Below are 21407 nucleotides of genomic sequence, written 5' to 3' on the forward strand. Positions count from 1 at the left end.
AGGAAGAGAAAAGAAAGAAAATTTCCATCACTATTGGCCTGTCCCAAACACAAAATCCTGCGCAAGGGACTACTGAGTAATGAAATAACACGGCAGTCGGTCTGCGTTGGCACACTGTTCAGGAGGCCACGGATTTATCCGAAGTCCGAAGTTTCTCTTTTCTCTGAAATGAGAAATGGAAAATTGCCTTTTGATGAAGATGCAAATGCCCCACCCTCTGACGCTGTCTCACGCCCTTCGTGTGTCACTCTTAGAGCTGAAGTCAAGACCTGACATTATGTTTGCGTTTTTATTTTCATCCTCGCCCCACGGGGCGTACGCTTGCTCCCCGAAACCAGGGTCTTTCCCGGCCGATCCCCCGGCTAGTAACAAGCCCCTTGCACAGAGGAGGCGCACAGTGACTGTGGAATACACGGACACACGCACACTCGAGCCACTCCGGCCGCCTCCCTTGGCCCTCGCAGGGGTCCCTAACGCGTCTTCTGAGGCCGCCTAGGCGGGGCCCGCGCGCGCGCGGGCCTCTGGGAAGCGTAGTTCGCGCGCCCGGCGAGGCCCCGGGGTTGCGGGAGCGAGGCTCCGCGTGCGCAGGCGCACTTCCGGCTCTGCCCTGCCGCTGCGGCCATTGTCCGACCGCGGTGCGGCTGAGGCCCCTTTAGGCAGCCCCTCAGCAGATCGGAATTGGAGATAACCAAGCCTGCGGCGGGGGCGGGAGGAGCTTCCCGAGGCTCTGGGTGGGCCGGAGGTCGCGAAATCCGGAGCCCCCCAGAGGCGGTGATTCCGAGTGCGCGGGTCTGGGGGGCACCCCTCCTGGGTTTGGCGGGTGTCAGCCGGGCCTCGCCCACCACCCTGCGAAGGGGACTGGGCGTGGCCGGAGGGGGGTGTCCGGGAGGCCGCCGAGCCTTTCATTTCGGGGATGGGGAGCGGCAGGCCCGGGCTGGTTCCGCCGTCCTCGCCACCGTCTCCGCTGGAGATGTGGTTTAGGGGCGGAGGCGGGGCGGAGTGGGGTGGGGTTGGTGTTGCGGCGGGGTGAGTGGGCCCTGTCCTCTCTCCCCAGCTCCTGCCCCGGAGCCGGGCCCTGGCGAGGCAGGAATGGCCCCGAGGCCTCCGACGGCCACGCCCCAGGTGAGCAACGCGTTCCTAACCTCCTGGGCATCCCATCCATCCATCACATCTCCCGGGGGTGTTTGGAGCAGTCATTGTTCTCCTCCTGGCGACTCCCTTGCTTGCTTGGCTCGATCGGAGCCTCCTAGCCTTGCTCCCCAGGCTTTGGGGAGCTAGATTCCCAAAGGGGAGGCTGCTCCGTGGGGTAGAGGGGGCCAGTGTGGTGTGATCTTATGGGAGGAGTTGAGATTGGATGCGTTGGGAAGTGTCAGTTTTGAGAGTCCTGAATGCCACGCCAATTTTTTGAACTCTTGTCAATAAGGAATGGAGAGTGAGGTGACAGGATGGAACACTGTAGAGGAGGAAGTGACTGTCGGCAAGTGAGGAGAGAGGAGCCCCAGCTTCTGACCCAGGGCCCATAGAGTGTCCGTAAGGGGCCGTAGAAGCCTGGTTAGAACATGTCTAGGACGAGGCTGGAGATGGGCTTTCTTGGGCAAGGAGGCAAAAACAAAATAAAAAAACAACCAAAAACAAAACCAGGGTTGATTCTCCTGATTTTGTGTCCTTTTCTGCTTTAACAAAAATGCCATAGAGCATACCACTCCCCCCCCCGCGCAGAAGTCCAGCTTTCACCTTAATTAGTGCGAGGCTGATTCGTGAACCCATTTATTCTTGTGGCAGAGGGGACATTTTCTAGAAGCATCACAACTCTAAGGTTATCTATTGATTTACATATTGGTGAAAATACTCCAAGATCCAGATAATATCTGTATCTTTGAATCTACACGCTCTTTAGAATTAAGGAACAATGATAGACTGTAGTTGTTAGGTGTGTGAGACATCAAGATCAATCCAAATAAAAATACCAAGTTGCCAGGTACAGTGGCTCACACCTGTAATTCCAGCACTTTGGGAAGCTGAGGCAGTAGGATCTTAGTTTAAGCCCAGGAGTTTGAGACCAGCCTGGGCAACGTAGACTCTTTCTCTGCAAAAAAACAAAAAATTGAAAAGTAAAAAGATAAAAATAGCAACTTAGTAATGTCCTTTAAAAGCAGTTTATAGTAAATTAAGCATACAATACATCATGCTTTTTTTGTTGTTTGTTTGTTTTTTGTTTTGTGAGACAGGCAGGGTCTCTGTCACCCAGTGTGGAGTACAGTGGCATGATCTTGGCTCACTGCAACCTCTGCCATGGTGCACATCACCATGCCTGGCTAATTTTTGTATTTTTTGTTTATTTTATTTTATTTTTTGAGACAGAGTCTCATTCTGTTGCCCAGGCTGAAGTGCAGTGGCTTGATCTCGGCTCACTGCAAACTCAACCTCCTGGGTTCAAGTGATTCTGCTGCCTCAGCCTCCCTAGTAGCTGGGATTACAGGTGTGCACCACCACACCCAGCTAACTTTTTTGTATTTTAGTAGAGTTGGTTTTACCGTGTTGGCCAGGCTGGTCTCAAACTCCTGACCTCAATTGATCTGCCCACGTCAGCCTCCCAAGGTGCTGGGATTACAGGTGTGAACCACCACACCTGGCCTAATTTTTGTATTTTTTGTAAAGATGGGGTTTTGCCAGGCTGGTCTTGAACTCCTAAGCTCAAGTGATCTGCTCACTTCAGCCTCTCAAAGTGTTGGGATTACAGGTGTGAGCCACCACAGCTAGGCACATGCCACCATACCCAGCTAATTTTTGTATTTTTAGTAGAGATGGTGTTTCACCATGTTGGCCCGGTTGGTCTTGATCTCCTGACCTCCTAAAGTTCTGGGATTACAGGCTTGAGCCACCAGGCCCGGCCTGCCTTTTCGAATAAATATATTTATATTTACTTCTTATTATATGTTTCTGTTTTACAGGGATGAGCCTTAAGGAGTAAGACACCTGACAATACTAAAACCAGACAGTTACTTGGTTTGAGGAGAGCCAGAGCACATCATGATCATTATCCCTTTTACATGCAAAGTGTCCTCCATAGGATTGTGAGAATTAGATGACTTAACACCTCATCAGGGACTCCGGTCTTTTCTATAGTGGGAGGATACCTTTTTAGTGGTGAAAGTGGATTCATGTTCTGAGCAGTGAATTTTAAGGACCACTGTAAACTTTACTTTTAAAGCTATGTTTCCCGAACACCCTGGCTCAGTTGCATTCTCATTGAATGGCCTGATGATGTCCACGTGGGTTATCTAACTCAGGCTGCAGATGATAACCAGGGATGAAGGACGGACAGAATACTGGTCCTAAATGGGGCTTTTCAGGCAGAAATTTCCCTTTAGCAGTGGTTCCCCTTTTCTGAGCATGGCCCTCAGGGGAATGCAAAGATGAGTAATGAGTCCTGTGACTGCTTAACTGTGAAGTTGATTTAGTGGGAGCAGACAGTCTCCTGCAGAAGTAGAGCACAAGAGAGCTGGTGTCACATGTTGTTACAGAGGTCCAGAGGCTGCTTGGAGTTAAGAGAGGGGCCAGGACGTTCTGCCAGTGGGAAGAAGTCAGTGCAGTTTTCACCTTTGAATAGGAGCAGAGTCTACGCAGGTGAAAACAAAAGGGGTCTGTAATGCCAGTACTTTGGGAGGCTGAGGCAGGAGGATCACTTGAGGTCAGGAGTTCAAGACCAGCCTGGCCAACATGGTGAAACTCTGTCTTCATTAAAAATACAAAAATTACCCAGGCATGATGATGGGCGCCTGTAGTCCCAGCTACTAGGGAGGCTGAGGCAGGAGAATCACTTGAACCTGGGAGGTAGGGTTTGCGATGAACTGAGATCCCGCCACTGCCTTCCAGCCTGGGTGACAGAGTGAGACTCCATCTCAAAAAACAAAACAAAACAAAACCTAAAAAACAGAAGGGAGAGGGTAGAGTTGATTGACTTGGTGAATCAGGCAAGTTGGGAGGCAAGAAGATGGGGGGGTGCATGTTCGTTAAAGCATTGTTCTGTGTAACATCAGCTATGGGCTGCTGGCAGTGGGTAGAGGAGAATGGAAGGAGTTTGGACTTGTTCTTTTTGGCCTTGTAACTCATTCGTTCATTCATCATTTATTCATCTGCTCATTCACCAGATAGTCATCGAGCCCTGTGATGTGTCAGGCACTTTTCTAGGCAGTTGGGATACTTCAGTGAACAAAATTAGAAAGGACTCTGCTCTCAAGGAGCTTACATTCTAAAGAGGGCAGACAAGAATTCAGTAAATAAGTAAATTGTATGGTATCCTAGAAGGCAGTAGTATCTCAAAAGGGAAAAAAGGTAGAGAAAGGTAAGGGCGATTGAGTGGGGAGGTGGGGGTTTTGTAGTAGGGGTGCAATTTAAAATGATGTGGTCAGGATAAGCCTTATCCTTGTTGAGATGGTGACATCTGAGCAGACTTGAAGGAGATGAGGGAGTTAATGTCTAGAGGAAGAATGCTCTGGGCAGAGGGAACAGCCTAGCAGCAGGATGTGTGTCTGGTGTATTCAAGGAGTAGCAAAGAGGCCAGTGTAGCTTGAGCTGATGATTTGGGGCAGGGAACTAATACGACTTCTTAGATTTTTTTAAAGATTGCCATGAATGATGAATCCTAGGAGAAAAAGTTTGATATTATATTTGATAATAGTTCCTTTGGAGAGGTGTTTTGATGAGTGGGACCTTTCCCCTGAGCATAGTTAGCAAATTCCTGAACTGGCTCCATCTGAAGCAGGGTGGGACTGGGAGCAGAGATGGAGGAGCCGGGATACCCATTTAGAATGTTTACATAGATATAGCTATGTATCTATAGGATCATTAGTAGCAATATCTATGTAAACATTACGCATCCTCATTTGCTTTTCTTTCTTTTCTTTTTTTTTTTTTTTTGAGATGGAGTCTTGCTCCGTCGCCAGGCTGGAGTGCAGTGGCGTGGTCTTGACTCACCGCAACCTCCAACTCCCTGGTTCAAGCGATTTTCCTGTCTCCGCCTCCCGAGTAACTGGGATTACAGGCATGTGCCACCATGCCCAGCTAATTTTTGTGTTTTTAGTAGAGATGGGGTTTCACCATGTTGACCAGGATGGTCTCGATCTCCTGACCTCGTGGTCTGCCCGCCTCAGCCTCCCAAAGTGCTGAGATTTTAGGCATGCGCCACTGCGTCTGGCCTGCCCCTTTTTTTAGGGGGGTGATGGAGTTTCGCTCTGTCACCCAGGCTGGAGTACAGTAGTGCAGTCTCGTCTCACTGCAACCTCTGCCTTCCGGGTTCAAGCAATTCTCCTGTCTCAGCCTCCCAAGTAGCTGGGATTACAGGTGTGCGCCACCACACCCAACTCATTTTTTGTATTTTTACTAGAGATGGGGTTTCACTATGTTGGCCAGACTGGTCTCAAACTCCTGACCTCAAGTGATCCACCCGCCTCAGCCTCCCAAAATGCTGGGATCACAGGTGTGAGCCACCGCATTGGCTTGCCTTTTTTTCATCACACGTGTACTACATTTTTAGTTAGGAAACAAAAAAGGCATTTGCCATTCTTAAATTTGAAGCCACCAGAACAATAAGAAATGAGAGAAGTTTTAAGCTAGGTGTAGTGGCACACACACCTATAGTGCCAGCCACTTGGGAGGCTGAGGTGGGAGGATCACTTAAGCTCAGGAGTTTGAGGCTACAGTGAGCTATGATTGCACTACTGCACTCCAGCCTGGGCAGCAGAGAGAGATCCCATCTCAAAAAAAAGAAAAAACAAAAAAAAACACAGAAAGAAAAATGAGGGAAGTTTTATAAGAAAAATGCTACATATGGAGACCAGATCTCTTCATGTTAGAGAAGAGATTTCCTTGATAGAGAGGAAATGGGGAGAAGGGGTCATAGCCTGGTCTCTGTTGACTCTGGATCCCAAAAGCTCTGGATAGATCATCAGGGTGAACAGACCCAGCAAAACCTGGCTTAGGTCACCCAAACTCAGATAAGATGCTCCTGGGGCCACCAGGGGAAACCAGACCACTTGCTGAATCAGGTCAGCATGTTTGTGGTTAAGGATGTCTGAGCTCCATCTGTCCAGAGGTTCCCCTTCTCAGCTTCGACCTGAGCTAGCAGGAGGTGGTCTCTAAGCCTTAGCACAGATTGCACCTTCCCCTGTGTAAGGTTAGGTACTGCTCCTCTGTGTGCCCATAACACCTGTGAACACCTTTTTTTTTTTTTTTTTTTTTTTTTTTTTTTTTTTGAGACGGAGTCTCACTCTGTCACACAGGCTGGAGTGCAGTAGTGTGATTTCAGCTCACTGCAATCTCTGCCTCCCGGGTTCAAGCGATTCTCCTGCCTCAGCCTCCCGAGTAGCTGGAACTACAGGCACGTGCCACCACGGCCAGCTAATTTTTTGTATTTTTAGTAGAGAAGGAGTTTCACCGTGTTAGCCAGGATGGTCTCAATCTCCTGACCTCTTGATCTGTCCGCCTTGGCCTACCAAAGTGCTGGGATTACAGGTGTGAGCCACCACGCCCGGCCCATGCACACCTATTATAATACTGTTCTTACATGGAATGGAGTGGTGCATTTACCCAGCCTTCTCTGTACCAGGCTTTGTGCTCCTTTCGAGTAAGGCCATTTGACTCCTCCCTTCAACCCCTTGCCCAGACTAAACACGAGGTAACATGATCATTCATAACCACTTAAGTCGAAGCAGCAATTTTATACTTTCTGCTCCTAATATAGCACAAATTATATTTCTCAGTCACAATGACCCCATTTTATTTTCCGATAAAATGATTACATGAAATAATATGATTTGCACTGAACAGTTTTTAAAAATTTGTCTTTTGGATGTTAGGATGTCAAAACCTGTTCCTCTTAGAACTGTTTCAGGCCAGGCGTGGTGGCTCACGTCTGTAATCCCAGCACTTTGGGAGGCCGAGGCGGGCAGATCACGAGGTCCGGAGATCGAGACCATCCTGGCCAAGATGGTGAAACTCCGTCTCTACTAAAAATACAAAAAAATTAGCCGGGCGTGGTGGCAGGCGCCTGTAGTCCCAGCTACTCGGGAGGCTGAGGCAGGAGAATGGCGTGAACCCGGGAGTCGGAGCTTTCAGTGAGCCAAGATCGTGCCACCGCACTCCAGCCTGGGCGACAGAGCAAGACTCTGTCTCAAAAAAAAAAAAAAAACCTGTTTCAAAAATAAGATTATTTTCCTTACTTTTCCGTGTTGTATTACTTTTATTAAAGTATATCTTATGGCCGGGTACAGTGGCTCACACCTATAATCCCTGCACTTTGGGATGCTAAGGCGGGCAAATTGCATGAGCCCAGGAGTTCAAGACCAGCCTGGGCCACATAGTGAAACCCCATCTCTACTAAAAATACAAAAATTAGCTGGGTGGGGCGGCACACGCCTGTAATCCCAGCTACTTGGGAGGCTGAGACATGAGAATCGCTTGAGCCCGGGAGGTGGAGGTTGCAGTGAGCCGAGATTGCGCCACTGCACTCCAGCCTGGGAGACGCAGCAAGACTCTGTCTCAAATAAATAAAGTATATCTTACTGTATAAATAAATAAAGTATATAAATAAAGTATATATGTGAGCATATATATTAGAGACTTTTTAGCTTTGATATAATCTTTTTCAATTTTTAAAAATTTTGATAAAATATACATAAGACAATCTTAACTAATTTTAAGTATACAGTTCAGTGGTGTTAAATACATTCATATGTAGTGCAGTCATCACCACTATCCATCTTCAAAACTCTTCATCTTGTAAAACTGAAAACTCTATAATCCATTAAACAATAACCCTTCATTCTTTCTTCCAGTCCCTGCAACTGCCATTTTGCTTCCTATCTCTATGATTTTGACCACTCTATCTCATATAAGTGGAATCAAACAGTATGTTTTGTTTTGTTTTGTTTTGTTTTTTATTAAGACGGAGTCTCGCTCTGTCACCCAGGCTGGAGTGTGGTGGCGCAATCTCGGCTCACTGCAACCTCAGCCTCCTAGGTTCAAGCAGTTCTGTCTCAGCCTCCTGACAGCTGGGACTACAGTCATGCGCCCCCACGCCCAGCTAATTTTTGTGTTTTTAGTAGAGCCGGGGATTCATCATGTTGGCCAGGCTGGTCTTGAACTCCTGACCTCAAGTGATCTGCCCGCCTCAGCCTCCCAAAATGCTGGGATTACAGGCGTGAGCCACCACATCTGGCCAGAATCATACAGTATGTATCTTTCTGTGGCTGGCTTATTTCATTTATTATAATGTCTTCAAGATTCATCTAAGTCATAGCATATATCAGAATTTTCTTTCTTTTAAAGGCTGAATACAATGCTCTAACATAAAAGCCTTTCTAAGGCTAAATACAATTCCATTTTGCTTATCCATTCATCTGTTGATGGACACTTGGATTGTTTCCATGTTTAACTGTTGTGAATAATACTGCTATAGCACTGAACATGAACATGAGGCATTGAACTGTTGAACGTGGGGGTACAAATATCTCTTTGAGTCCCTACTTTCAATTCTTTTGGTTGTGTACCCAGAGAGAAATTGCAGGGTCATATGGTAATTTTTTCCTGGAGCCACCATACTGTTTCCATAGCAGCTGTACCTTTTTACATTCGTAACGACAGTGCACAAAGGGTTCCAATTTCTCCACATCCCGCCAACACTTGTTATTTTCTGTTTTGTCTTGATAGTAGCCATCCTAGCTTGTGTGAGGTGATATCTCATTGTAGTTTTGATTTGCATTCTCTAATAATTAGTGATTTTGAACATCTTTGTATATCTTCTTTGGAGAAATGTTTATGCAAGTTCCTGGCCCATTTTTGAATGGTTTTTTGTTGGATTTTTAGGAGTTCTGTATATATTCTGGGTATTAATTGCTTAATAATCTAGACTTTTTAATAGAAAAAAGTCATTTATGATCCCTCTTCCCTAGGACCTCTGTATTTGTTCTGATGAATTTCTTTTTCTCGTTATGCATGTTTTTCCCCTTAAACATTTTTAGCATATTTTAAATTTCATTTAAGTTTTATGAGGATTCTTTTTTTGTTGTTTAAAATCAAATCAGTTTTAATGACTGTATTATATTGCTTTGTATGAATGTACCAAAATTTATTTAGCCATTTCTCACAGAACATTTAGGTTGTTTCTGAAATTTTTACTCTTATACATAATGCTGGGAAAAAATTTCACTTGGTTACAATACATAAGTTTTTCAAAATACAGTTGATCTCTCTTTTTTTTTTTTTTTTTTTTTTTGAGACAGAGTTTTGCTCTTGTTGCCCAGGCTGGAGTGCAATCTCAGCTCACTGCAACCTCCACCTCCTAAGTTGAAACGATGCTCCTGCCTCAGCCTCCCAAGTAGCTGGGATTACAGGCATGTCCACCTCGTCCGGCTAGTTTTGATTTTTAGTAGAGATGGGGTTTCACCATGTTGGGCAGGCTGGTCTCAAACTCCTGACCTCAAGTGATCCACCTGCCTCGGCCTCCCAAAGTGCTGGGATTACAGGTGTGAGCCACCGCGTCTAGCCCAATTGATCACTTTTTTATGTCTGTATTACTAAGGGAAATAGCCATCAGAGAGAAAGCACTCTCTTGGACAGGTTTTGGTGTCATACTTATCCTTAATTTATAGAAACATTCAGATTGCTTTTCACCTTTTTCTGTCTTTTGAAAGAATTTACCTATAAAACATTTAGACCCAGAATTTTTATACATAGGATGGTTTGGCAACAATTTTCTCTATTTCCTCCTCAATTATGAAGGTTTCTGCTTTTTTGTGTCAACATTGGTAGTTTAGAATTTAAAAGTTTTCCACTTTGTTAAGATATTTTGCATTTCTTAACACACTATTTGTGTATTTCACTGTTTTGTTTATCCTTTTTTATTTTTATTTATTTATTTTTTTTGAGACGGAGTTTTGCTCTTATTGCTTAGGCTGGAGTGCAATGGCACAATCTCAACTCACTGCAACCTCCGCCTTCTGGGTTCAAACAATGCTCCTGCCTCAGTCTCCCGAGTAGCTGGGATTACAGGCATGCACCTCCACACCCGGCTAATTTTGTATTTTTAGTAGAGATGGGGTTTCTCCATGTTAGTCAGACTGGTCTCAAACTCCCAACCTCAGGTGATTCACCCGCCTCAGCCTCCCAAAGTGCTGGGATTACAGGCAGGAGCCACTGTGCCTGGCCTTATCCTCCTATCTTCAAGTTCATCTTTTAAAAATTTCTTCTTATTCGATTTATCAGAGGTTTTTCTGTTTGGCTGGTGCTTGAGAGGAACCAGCCTTAGATTTGGCTGTTAATGCCATCATTTTCTTTTTGCCTCTACTTTTTATAATCTAAGAATTTAATTCACTAACCCACATTTTTTTTTTTAATCCTTGAAACAACTCCTCATTTTCTTTCAGTGAGAATTACCCAAATTCTGTATCCATTCACTCAGCAGACTTGTTTGGAATGCTTGCCCTGTACCAGGCAATGGTTCTTAACCAGGGTCATGCTTCAGAACCAGTCAGGAAGTGGTGCCTGCTTCCTCTGGGGTTCTCCATTTCAGTGAGGAAATGTGATGAGAGTGCACGTAAATGACTGAGCTCAGTGCTTGCCTAGCAGCAAGTGTTCAAGAAATCTGAACTGTCGCTCTTTGATAATGAACCACCTGAAGAGCTTTTAAAAGATGCTGGGCAGGACCCTCCATGCATGGGCAATTTAGAAAAGCTGCCCAGGTGATTCTGGACACTCTCTGCTTGCAGTGTCGGAGATACTGAAATAAAAAGGAATTTAAGAAATTCTTGAGGGAGAAAAGTGTAGCTAGATGGCTACAGTTCTGAAATGGAGATGGGGACCAAATGCTTAAGGGGGATGGGGAGCACGGAGGATGTGGGGAAGCTTCAGGAGGGAACGGAACAGTGAACTGGTTCTACAAGGATGACTAGGAATTTTTCCCTGTGGAACTGAGGGAAGAAAGTACATTATGGTCAGAATAGGATGTATAAAGGCAAAGAGACGCAAAAGAGAATGTTGTTACTGGGACAAAGAGTCCATGTGGCAGAAGCTTGGGTGTGTGACAGGAGGCAGCATTTGAGAGAAAGAAGATGCCCTGAGGTGGAGATGTATAACAATGTAGAACAGTGATGTCCCAAAGAAATATAGATTCCATGTATAATTTTAAGTTTTCTAGTGGCTACAATGTAAAAAGAAACAGGTGAAATTAATTTTAGTAATATATATTATTTAAAACAATATATCCAGAATATTATCATCTCTATATGTAATAAATACTTTAAAATTACTATGAGGTATTTTACATTCTTTCCTTGGTACTAAGTCTTTGAAATCCAGTGTGTATTTAATTTAATTTATTTATTTGAGACAGAGTCTCACTCTGTCACCCAGGCTGGAGTGCAGTGGCACGATCTTGGCTCACTGTAACCTCTGCCTTATGGGTTCAAGCCATTCTCCTGCCTCAGTCTCCTGAGTATTTGGGATTACAGGTGTGCTCCACCACACCTAGCTAATTTTTGTATTTTTGTAGAGACTTGGTTTCTCCATGTTGGCCAGGCTGGTCTCAAACTCCTGACCTCAGGTGATCCACCCACCTCAGCCTCCCAAAGTGCTGGGATTATAGGTGTGAGACACTGTGCCTGGCCTCGTGTGTATTTTACTTAATCACACATGCCCATTTGGACTAGCTACATTGCAAGTGTGGCTTGTAAGTTTGTTTGCTCTTTTTCTTTTCCTCCCAGTATTTAAAACCGGTTTGTAATTGGGTGAACATCTAAATCCTTAATTTAAAAACACAATGAATAGCTACATGTGGCCAGTGGCTGCCATATTAGACTGTGTAGCTCTAGATTGCCTTTCCTTGGATTAATGCTGTCATTGGCAAGGGGGAATTTCAGCTGGATTTGAAGGATGAAGGCAAGGGACTGAATTCAGGAGACATTTCTGAGGCTTTTGGTGACTGCAAGGCATAAAGGAAAAATGAAGAGTCAAGGATGAGGTCCAGGTTTCCAGTCTTCAGTACTGCAGATGGTGATGCAGTAGGAATCTGTGTGTGTGCAAAGGTTGATAGTGATGTTTCTTCTGTCTGTACACCATTTGTTAGTTACATTGTCAGCTATCAGCTTATTAAACTATGATCGGTCTGGCATCAGAGGCCACTAAGTACTTAAGTGGAGACACCGTATTGCCATAAATGTGATGTTTTCTAATTGGGCAAACTCTGTATTTGCACATGTCCTTTCTGGAAGTGCCCTTTCACCCCATCTGCTCATAAAACTCTATTTCTGTAGTTCAGGGAACTCGTGTTATTGATGAGGTAATTGGATCTCCAGGAGGTGTGAGATCTACTCAAGGATATTATGCATTTATTCATTATGGAGCTTTTTAGGAGCTTTATGGAGCTTTTTAGAAGCCCATGAAATTGAGTCTTCTCAACTTAGTATGTGCTGTTCCTAGTTCCTTGCCTTGGGCTCCACTAGTTGGCCAAGATCCTTGTATGTCAGCATAAGGAAAGGGAACATGTGATACTTCTTTTTTTTTTTTTTTGAGACAGAGTCTCACTCTGTTGCCCAGGCTGAGGTGCAGTGGCACAGTCTCGGCTCACTTCAACCTTCGCCTCCTGGGTTCAAGCAATTCTCCCTGCCTCAGCCTCCCAAGTAGCTGGGATTATAGGTGCCTGCCACCACGCCCAGCTAATTGTATTTTTACTAGAGACAGGGTTTTGCCATGTTGGCTGGCTGGTCTCGAATTCCTGACCTCAGGTGTTCCGCCTGCCTCGGCCTCCCAAAGTGCTAGGATTACAGGTGTGAGCCACTGCACCTGGCTGTAATACGTGATACTTCCTAATAACTTTGTTAGTTTTTTGTTTTTTTTGTTTTTTTTTTGGTTGGTTTTTTTTTTGAGATGGAGTCTCGTGCTGTCACCCAGGCTGGAGTGCAGTGGCGTGATCTCCGCTCACTGCAAGCTCTGCCTCCTGGGTTTACACCATTCTCCTGCCTCAGCCGCCTGAGTATCTGGGACTACAGGTGCCTGCCACCACACACAGCTAATTTTATTGTATTTTTATTAGAGACGGAGTTTCACCATGTTAGCCAGGATGGTCTCAATCTTCTGACCTCGTGATCCACCTACCTCAGCCTCCCAACGTGTTGGGATTACAGCCACTTTGTTAATTTTTAAAAGGGGTTGATGATGAAGTCCTGTTATATCTGGAAGAAGGATGAGCAGCTGTCTGCAAGGTGTTACTGGATCATTTATTAGGGTTCAAGGTGTGACCTGCAGCATGAGAATGCCCTGAAGTCGATCTCACTCAGAGTGACTAACTTCCACCGAGGATCTCAGAGTGCATTTTACCTATTTACTCTGGCAAACTTTTGATTGTCCATTATGTACCAAACTGGTTCTGGCCTCTGGAAATTTGGAGGTGCCTGAGCCAAGGTCTTTGACCCTCTAGAAGCACAGTTTGGTGGGAGTGACCACTGGGTAACAAAACGCCTGAATGTAGTATTGTCTTATGAGCTGTGCTAGATGGAGGCCCAAGGAGGAGAGCTGCTGGGATGGGAGGGGGACACAGCCCAGACCTAGGGTATGTATGGAGCCGCAGAGGAGAGAACTTGACCAAGTCTTGGTGAAGAGTGAAGAGTGAAGAGTAAGCCTTAGCCAGGCCAAGGAAAAAGCCTGAGTGCTTGAAGCAATGCTTGCCGAGGTGAAAGAGCGTTCTGGTTACAAGGAGCTGTAACTCTTCTGCACGGCCAAATGTTAGTGTCTGATGGGAGGAGAAGCCAGAGTAGGGGCTGTGGAGCTCCCCAGGGGACTAGGCCATGAAGGGCTCTGAAGCTCACACTGAGGAATCTAAGTTTTCATCTCAAGACAAATACTTATTAAATATTTGTGGATGAGGCACAGTGGCTAACACCTGTCATCCCAGCACTTTGAGAGGCCGATGCAGGAGAATTGCTTGAGCCCATAAGTCCAAGACCAGCCTGGGCAACATAAAGAAACCCTATCTCTACAAAAATAAAAATAAAAAATAGCCAGGTATGGTGGCACACACCTGTGGTCCCAGCTGCTTAGGAGGTTGAAATGATAAGATTGCCTGGGCCCAGCAGGTCAAGGCTGCAGTGAGCTATGATTGCACCACTGCACTCCAGCCTGGGAACAGAGCAAGACCTTGTCTCAAAAGAAAAATGTATTAAATATTTGTGGAGCACCTACTACATGTCAGGTCTATTCTAGGCAATGGAGATTCAACAGTAAAGAAAATAGGCCGGGCGCGGTGGCTCAAGCCTGTAATCCCAGCACTTTGGGAGGCCGAGGCAGGTGGATCACGAGGTCAGGAGATCGAGACTATCCTGGCTAACATGGTGAAACCCCGTCTCTACTAAAAATACAAAAAACTAGCCGGGCGTGGTGGCGGGCGCCTGTAGTCTCAGCTACTTGGGAGGCTGAGGCCGGAGAATGGCGTGAACCCGGGAGGCAGAGCTTGCAGTGAGCCGAGATCACGCCACTGCACTCCAGACTGGGAGACACAGCGAGACTCCGTCTCAAAAAAAAAAAAAAAGAAAAAAAAAAAAAAGAAAATAAATAGTATTCCTACTCTCTTGGGGTTTACATTCTGCTGTGGGATATAGACTGTCAACAAACATGACATGTCAGGTGGCAAAGGCTGTGAAAAAAGACGGTGAGAGCCGGGCGCGGTGGCTCACGCCTGTAATCCCAGCACTTTGGGAGGCCGAGGCGGGCGGATCACAAGGTCAGGAGATCGAGACCACGGTGAAACCCCGTCTCTACTAAAAATACAAAAAATTAGCCGGGCGCGGTGGCGGGCGCCTGTAGTCCCAGCTACTCAGGAGGCTGAGGCAGGAGAATGGCGTAAACCCAGGAGGCGGAGCTTGCAGTAAGCCGAGATCGCGCCACTGCACTCCAGCCTGGGCGACAGAGCGAGACTCCGTCTCAAAAAAAAAAAAAAAAAAAACAACAAGACGGTGAGAATAGAGTGGGGTGCTATTTTATGGAGGATGGTGAGGGAAGGTTGCTCTGATAAAGTGACATTTGAACAAAGCTGGAGCCAGTGAGTAGGGAGCCACGGGCGTACATGCGGGAAGAGGCTCAAGTCAAGGGAACAGGCAGAACACAGGCACCAGGGAGGAGGTAGGTTTAGTGTCTTCCAGGAATCAGAAGGAGGATGGGTCGGGTGCAGGGAAGAGCTGCACGTTGGGGAGGAAGCTTGAGGTGAAGTCAGGGAGCTAGTTGGCACTCAGATTGTGAAGGGCCTATAGGCGGCCGTAAAGACTTTGACTTTACTTGGAATGAATCAGGGTGCCTTTGGAGGCCTTGAAACAGAGGTGACTTGATCTGGCAGATTCTTTTTTTGTTTTGTTTTTCTTTCAGACAGGGTCTTGACTGTCACCCAGGCTAGAATGAAGTGGTGTCATTGTGGCTCACTGTAGCCTTGAACTCCCGGGCTCAAGCAATCCTCCTGCCTCAGTCCTCCAAGTAGCTGGGACCATAGATGTAAACCACTATGCCCAGCTAATTAAAAAAATAATTTGTTTGTTTTAGAGATGGGGTCTCATTATGTTGTCCAGGCTGGTCTGGAACTCCTGGCCTCTAGTGATCCTCCCACCTCAGCCTCCCAAAGTGCTAGGATCACAGGTGTGAGCCACCATGCCCAGCAGTCTGGCAGGTTTTAACAAGATCTCTCTGGTTGTCATGTGGAAAATGGACTTGGGTAGTGGGGCAAGAGTGAGAGGAGAGATGAACTAGGAGGTTGTAGCAATCAGTAGTCCAGGTAAGAAATGGTGACTTGAACTAGGGTGAGGGTGACAGGAATAGGGAAAAGTGGGAGGCAGTGAAGGGTTTGTGGTTTTTGTTTTTTGTTTTTTGAGATGGAGTCTTGCTCTGTCACCAAGGCTGGAGTGCAATGGCATGGTCTCAGCTCATTGCAGCCTCCATCTCCCAGGTTCAAGTGATTCTCCTGCCTTATCCTCCCGAGTAGCTGGGATTACAGGCACCCGTCACCACTTCTGGCTAATTTTTGTATTTTTAGTAGAGACGGGATTTTGCCATGTTGGCCACGCTGATCTTGAACTCCTGACCTCAGGTGATCCGCCCGCCTCAGCCTCCCAAAGTGCTGGGATTACAGGTGTGAGCCACTCGGCCCGGCTGCAGTGAAGGGTTTGTGAACATGATCAAATTTGTGTTTTGATGTAACTCTGATGGTGCCCAGGGGAAAAAAAGGGGGAGTGGGATTAATAATTAAAGAACAGAGGCCAGTGGTTGCCCTGTCAAGGCAAGAAATGATGAGCGGCTTGGAGCAGATGTTTGCTTGCTGGTTAGCACATTCTTCACCTTGAGTACAGAATCTTTGGGAAAGCAGAATGAAACCAGGAGGCCAGCCAGGCTCAGAGGCTCACACTTGTAATCTCAGCGCTTTAGGAGGCCGAGGTGGCAGAATCACTTGAGTCCAGGAGTTTCAGACCAGCCTGGGCAACATAGTGAGACCCCATCTCTATTAAACAAAATAAAACAAAAGAAACCATGAGGCCATATGTTAAATATGAGGAACCAGTTAAGCAAAGGAGTCCTGGTTGGGCAATGACTATTACTAAACCAAAGAGACAATATGTCTAGAGGGTAGAGTAGGCAATGGGGAGAAGGTTTTACTTCTCACCACTTATCTCAAAATGGCTGGTCCAACGCCTTTATCCTTGCTGGCCATGCCTCTCCCAAGACCAGCCTCCCTTCTCAAGCTTCCCAGTCCCTGGATTGGATTCCCACATTTTCTTCTTCCGTGCAGATGGCACTTACCTCTTAGGACCTGGTACAGAACCTACCTTGAAGTGTTCTCTCCCTCTCCCAGTCTTTCCTGCTTTGAGTGCCTGCAGCACCTCACCTTACTGTGTATTATCTCATATTGTGCTCTAATAAATAACGCTTTTAAAATAAACTGAACCATACTCAAGGACTGCAGTGTTTTTCTTTTGCATTTTTAGTCTGCCACAATGTATATAGTAAAGCCAGGCACCTTGTAAGTATCTAGTCGGTCAGAAAAATGGCCCCAGTTTCAACCCTCCCCTGTTCCTGCAGGGACACAGCCAAGTGTTGAACAGGAATATGGGGCAGAGGAGCTAGTATGGTGTGTGGATGTGGTCATGCACCTCACACAACTAAGGGGCTATGCCTGCCTTCTTTAATATTCAAATCTCGGCCGGGCGCGGTGGCTCAAGCCTGTAATCCCAGCACTTTGGGAGGCCGAGACCATCCTGGCTAACACGGTGAAACCCCGTCTCTACTAAAAAATACAAAAAAACTAGCCGGGCGAGGTGGCAGGCGCCTGTAGTCCCAGCTACTCGGGAGGCTGAGGCAGGAGAATGGCGTAAACCCGGGAGGCGGAGCTTGCAGTGAGCTGAGATCCGGCCACTGCACTCCAGCCTGGGCGACAGAGCGAGACTCCGTCTCCAAAAAAAAAAAAAAAAAAAAATTCAAATCTCATCCATCTCCTTAAGGCTCAACTCATTCAGGAAACAGAGGCATAGTGTGAGTCAGGCACTTGCTGGACAATGGTGTGCAGAATTTAAAAAACAACCAAAAGTATTATCCCTGCCCTCGTAATATGTACCGTTTTACTAGGAAAACAAGCATTAAATAGATGAGGAGGTTTGTTTGAATAATGGTAGGTGTGCAGAGTGGTTTAAAGCACATGATAGGGAGGTTAACTCTCCAGCTGGGGATCAGGAGACTTCACTGGAGATGTGCTAACCAGCACCTGAAATATGAAATGGATTTAGCTAAGGGAAATGGGAGGAGAGAATGATACCCTTGAAGAATCTGAGCGAATCCAGTTCAGCTATACCTAAGCAAACAAGAGAAGGGTACAGAATAAAGCTGAAGCCTCTGAAGCCTTCCCTCACTGCTCCAGCTAACTCAGTTCTGCTTTCAGTGTCTTTTTGCACTAATCGTCTGTTCCATACTTTATTATATGCTTTCTGAGACAGAAGCCTAACCAGGAATTAGCCAGATATGGTGGCACCTGCCTGTAATCCCAGCTACTCTGGAGGCTAACGTGGGAGGATTACTTGAGCTCAGGCAGTTGAGGCTGCAGTGAGTTGTGACTGAGCCACTGGACTCCAAACTGGGTGAGAGAGTGAGACCCTGTCTCAAAAAAAAAAAAAAGGTGGGGGGGACATAGCTCAAGGAGGCCATGGTCACAGGTGACTCATGGTTTAACAAGGCCAAGTGATTCTAGACAATCAGCCCACAAGCATCAGAACTGACGATTGGGAGGCATGGGACACCTCAGCCAGCCATGTGTCCATGGGATGGTGGAGGAAGAAGTGATTGGAATAGGGTAAGAAGCAGTGAAAGACTCGACCTAGCCATTGTAATTTTAGCTAGCGAGCTGGGAGAAATTGTAGCATGTTTGCACAAAGAATATTTATTACAGTAATGTTTATAATAGCACAATACTGGAAATAATCTCAGTACCTGCTGACAGGGACTAGTTCATTGATTCATTCAGCAAGTATTTTTTTAAGCACCCACTATGTGCCAGGCATTGGTCTCGGTGCCAGGCATGTAACTGTGATCAAGATAGATAAAGTCCCTATTCCCATGGAGCTTACAGTGGGGAGAGAGACAATAAGGTAACAAGCTAATGTCTCTGATCATTGCTAGAAGCACAAGTGTTCTTTCTGTTGGAATCTGCTATGTTCTTGAGAGGTGGAAAGAATTGGGCAGTGAGAGATAACTGGACTAGCAGGAAAATTAAACACGTAATGCAATGGATAGTGGAGGTGCTAAGGCAGCCTTTCTGAGGATGCCATGCTTGAGATGATGCCTGAATAACTGGTTAACTATTGTGGAGATGCAGGAGGCTAGGGAATAACAAACAAGAGGGTGGGGGTGGGAACAAGTTTGATGTAGTCAAGGAATATCAAGATCAGCATGCGACAGCCTGGTGAGCCATGAGGGAATTGCATTTTATTCTCTTTTTTTGAGACAGGGTCTCACTCCATCATCCAGGCTGAAGTACAATGGCATGATCATGGCTCACTGCAACCTCCGCCTCCTGGGCTTAAGTGATCCTCCCAGCTCAGCCTCCTGAGTAGCTGGGACTGTAGGCACACACCACCATGCCAGGCTAATTTTTTGATCTCTTATAGAGATGGAGTTTTGCTCTGTTGCCCAGGATGGTCTCAAACTCTTGGGCTCCTATAACAAAGGAAGTGAATGGGCTCAAGCGATCTGCCAGCCTTGACATCTCAGAGTGTTGGGATTACAGGTGTGAACCACCTGTGCCCTGCCGCATTTTATTCTTAATACAGAGAGGTGGTGTTGGTTTTAATCAGTAGGTACCTGTGGTACAGCTGTACTGTGGAGTACTATGAAGCAGTTCAATAAGGTGCAATTATTGCACTATGCAAAGATCTCCAGGATACACAGCTAAATGCAAAAAGCAAGTTGTAGAACAATATGTGTGGTATTTCATAAAACAAGATTCTGTGTTGGGGTGTGAGTGTGGTTGAGCGGGTGGGTGGGGTGTTGAAAAACATGGACAAGGGACATTGTGTATACACCAAACTATTAAGAGTGGTTATTTCTGGAAAGTAAAGTGGGATTGGTTATGGGGGTAAAGGAAAGTCGTCACTTTTTACTACCCACTGTATTTGGATTTTGTAACAAAGAAAATGAATAGGCAGCAATGAATTGGTGATTGTATAAAAAGGCTTGGCTTTGAAGGAAACCAAGAAGATAGCTAGGTAGGGATACAGGTTTGCAGGACAAATTGCCCCTCATAACTTTCCTGCCTGCCATACTAGATCCTTTACAAAATTATGTAAACAGCGAGTTTATGTAACCCAACATTGCCTCCTCAGTCTAACAAATGTGTGATCACCACTTCTGATAGATCCTACGTTATGTTCCCAGCATTGCCACAGAACATTTGTGGGGTTGATCCCCAGTTGAGCAGGAATGTGATCTTACAGGAATCAGTGACATTCAAAGATGTGTCTGTGGACTTCACCCAGGAAGAATGGTACCACGTCGACCCTGCTCAGAGGAGCTTATACAGGGATGTGATGCTGGAGAACTATAGCCACCTGGTTTCTCTGGGTAAGGACCACTTCTCTGAGTGTCTTTCCTGCTGATGGGTCTTTCCTTCCTTGGTTGCTATAGTGGTGGTGCCCAGAGCTTAGGTAACTGTGACCAGGGTGCTCAGGGGTCAGAGTTTGTTAATCTCATTGGGACCCAGCTTTATGGGGTTTTGAGCCTGCTCTTTAGGTAAAAGGTCTTTATTTTGCAAAACTGGAAATAGGCAATTTGATTGCATGACTCCTTAAGTTGCACCTTTTTTTTCCTTCAGAGTTCCTGAGGATCAAGGACTAGTACTGACTTGTCCTTAGGAGGGTTCTTTGTCCACTTGCACAAACAACCAAATCTTGTGTATTTACCCATGAGCAGGATATCAAGTTTCCAAGCCAGAGGTGATCTTCAAATTGGAGCAAGGAGAAGAGCCATGGATATCAGAGGGAGAAATCCAAAGACCTTTCTGTCCAGGTAAATGAGTGAGAGTCAGGCATTAGGAATGAATGCAGATAATGGTACAGCTTAGGGAGGGGGAGGTACAGCTTAGGGAGGGGAAGGTACCCTCCAGCAGCTGGCTTGGGATTTCCTAGATCTGCATAGGAGGCCGAAGCCATCGCCTGGCCAACACCTTGTAGGACTCTCCTCTTCAAAAGGGTGCCCCTGCTCTTGCTGGATTATTTTTCTTCTGGTGGCCTCTGATTCCCTTCATTAGAGATCCCTTCTCTTACTCATTCAGAATTGAACTCCCGTATTTCTTCCCTGCATTGAACTCCCATATCTCTTTCTTGTATTGCACTCCCCCATGTCTTCCTTGTTTAGTCTTGCTGCTTTCACTGTCAGATGCCCCAGACTTATAGGAAACACCCACAGCCTTCCTTGATTCTCTCTCCCTTCATAACCTGCCTTCAGACTCCGTGCCTTGCCACCATCTTCCTTCCATCTCATGTTCATGCTGATTTGACTCATTACCGCCCTCCACGGTTCCTGTAGTATCCTCCTCTCCCAGTTCCTTGCTTGTTAGTGCTTCTTAGCTTTAGGTCTTTAGCTTTTCTTGCTTTTCTCCCTAAGTGACTCTGCCTTAAGGAACCTGCCTTCTAGCCCCCTTTCTTCATTACCTCCTTAACAGAGTACCTGCCTCCTGGTAGCTGCAGCTCTTTATTCTATGCTGTAGACTCAGAAGTCTTCCTTATTTGTACCTGAGTTACTTTTATCCTTCTCAGAAGTCACGTAGTTCATATTAAATACATAAAATCTAAATTCATCACCTTTCATCCCCTGCCAGTATATTTTGCTACCTTGCC

The 21407-nt window shown here is 46.0% G+C and overlaps 1 protein-coding gene across 3 annotated transcripts in view; it reads left to right on the plus strand.

Moving 5' to 3' along the window:
• Positions 1-562: 562 nt before the first annotated feature.
• Positions 563-21407, plus strand: part of ZFP90 (ZFP90 zinc finger protein) — a 30268-nt gene continuing 9423 nt past the window's right edge. Inside the window, exons 1-4 of one of the 3 annotated variants that reach the window (XM_050773339.1) lie at positions 563-771; positions 1055-1122; positions 20007-20133; positions 20482-20577. In XM_050773339.1, coding sequence (XP_050629296.1) covers positions 1090-1122; positions 20007-20133; positions 20482-20577 — 256 coding nt within the window. In that variant the 5' untranslated portion in view covers positions 563-771; positions 1055-1089. Of the gene's footprint in view, positions 772-1013; positions 1123-20006; positions 20134-20481; positions 20578-21407 lie in introns of those variants that run through there. The other 2 variants (XM_050773340.1, XM_050773338.1) reach the window with 2 other exon arrangements.

This window comes from Macaca thibetana, chromosome 20 (assembly GCF_024542745.1).
Source record: "Macaca thibetana thibetana isolate TM-01 chromosome 20, ASM2454274v1, whole genome shotgun sequence".
NCBI classification, from domain to species: Eukaryota; Metazoa; Chordata; class Mammalia; order Primates; family Cercopithecidae; genus Macaca; species Macaca thibetana.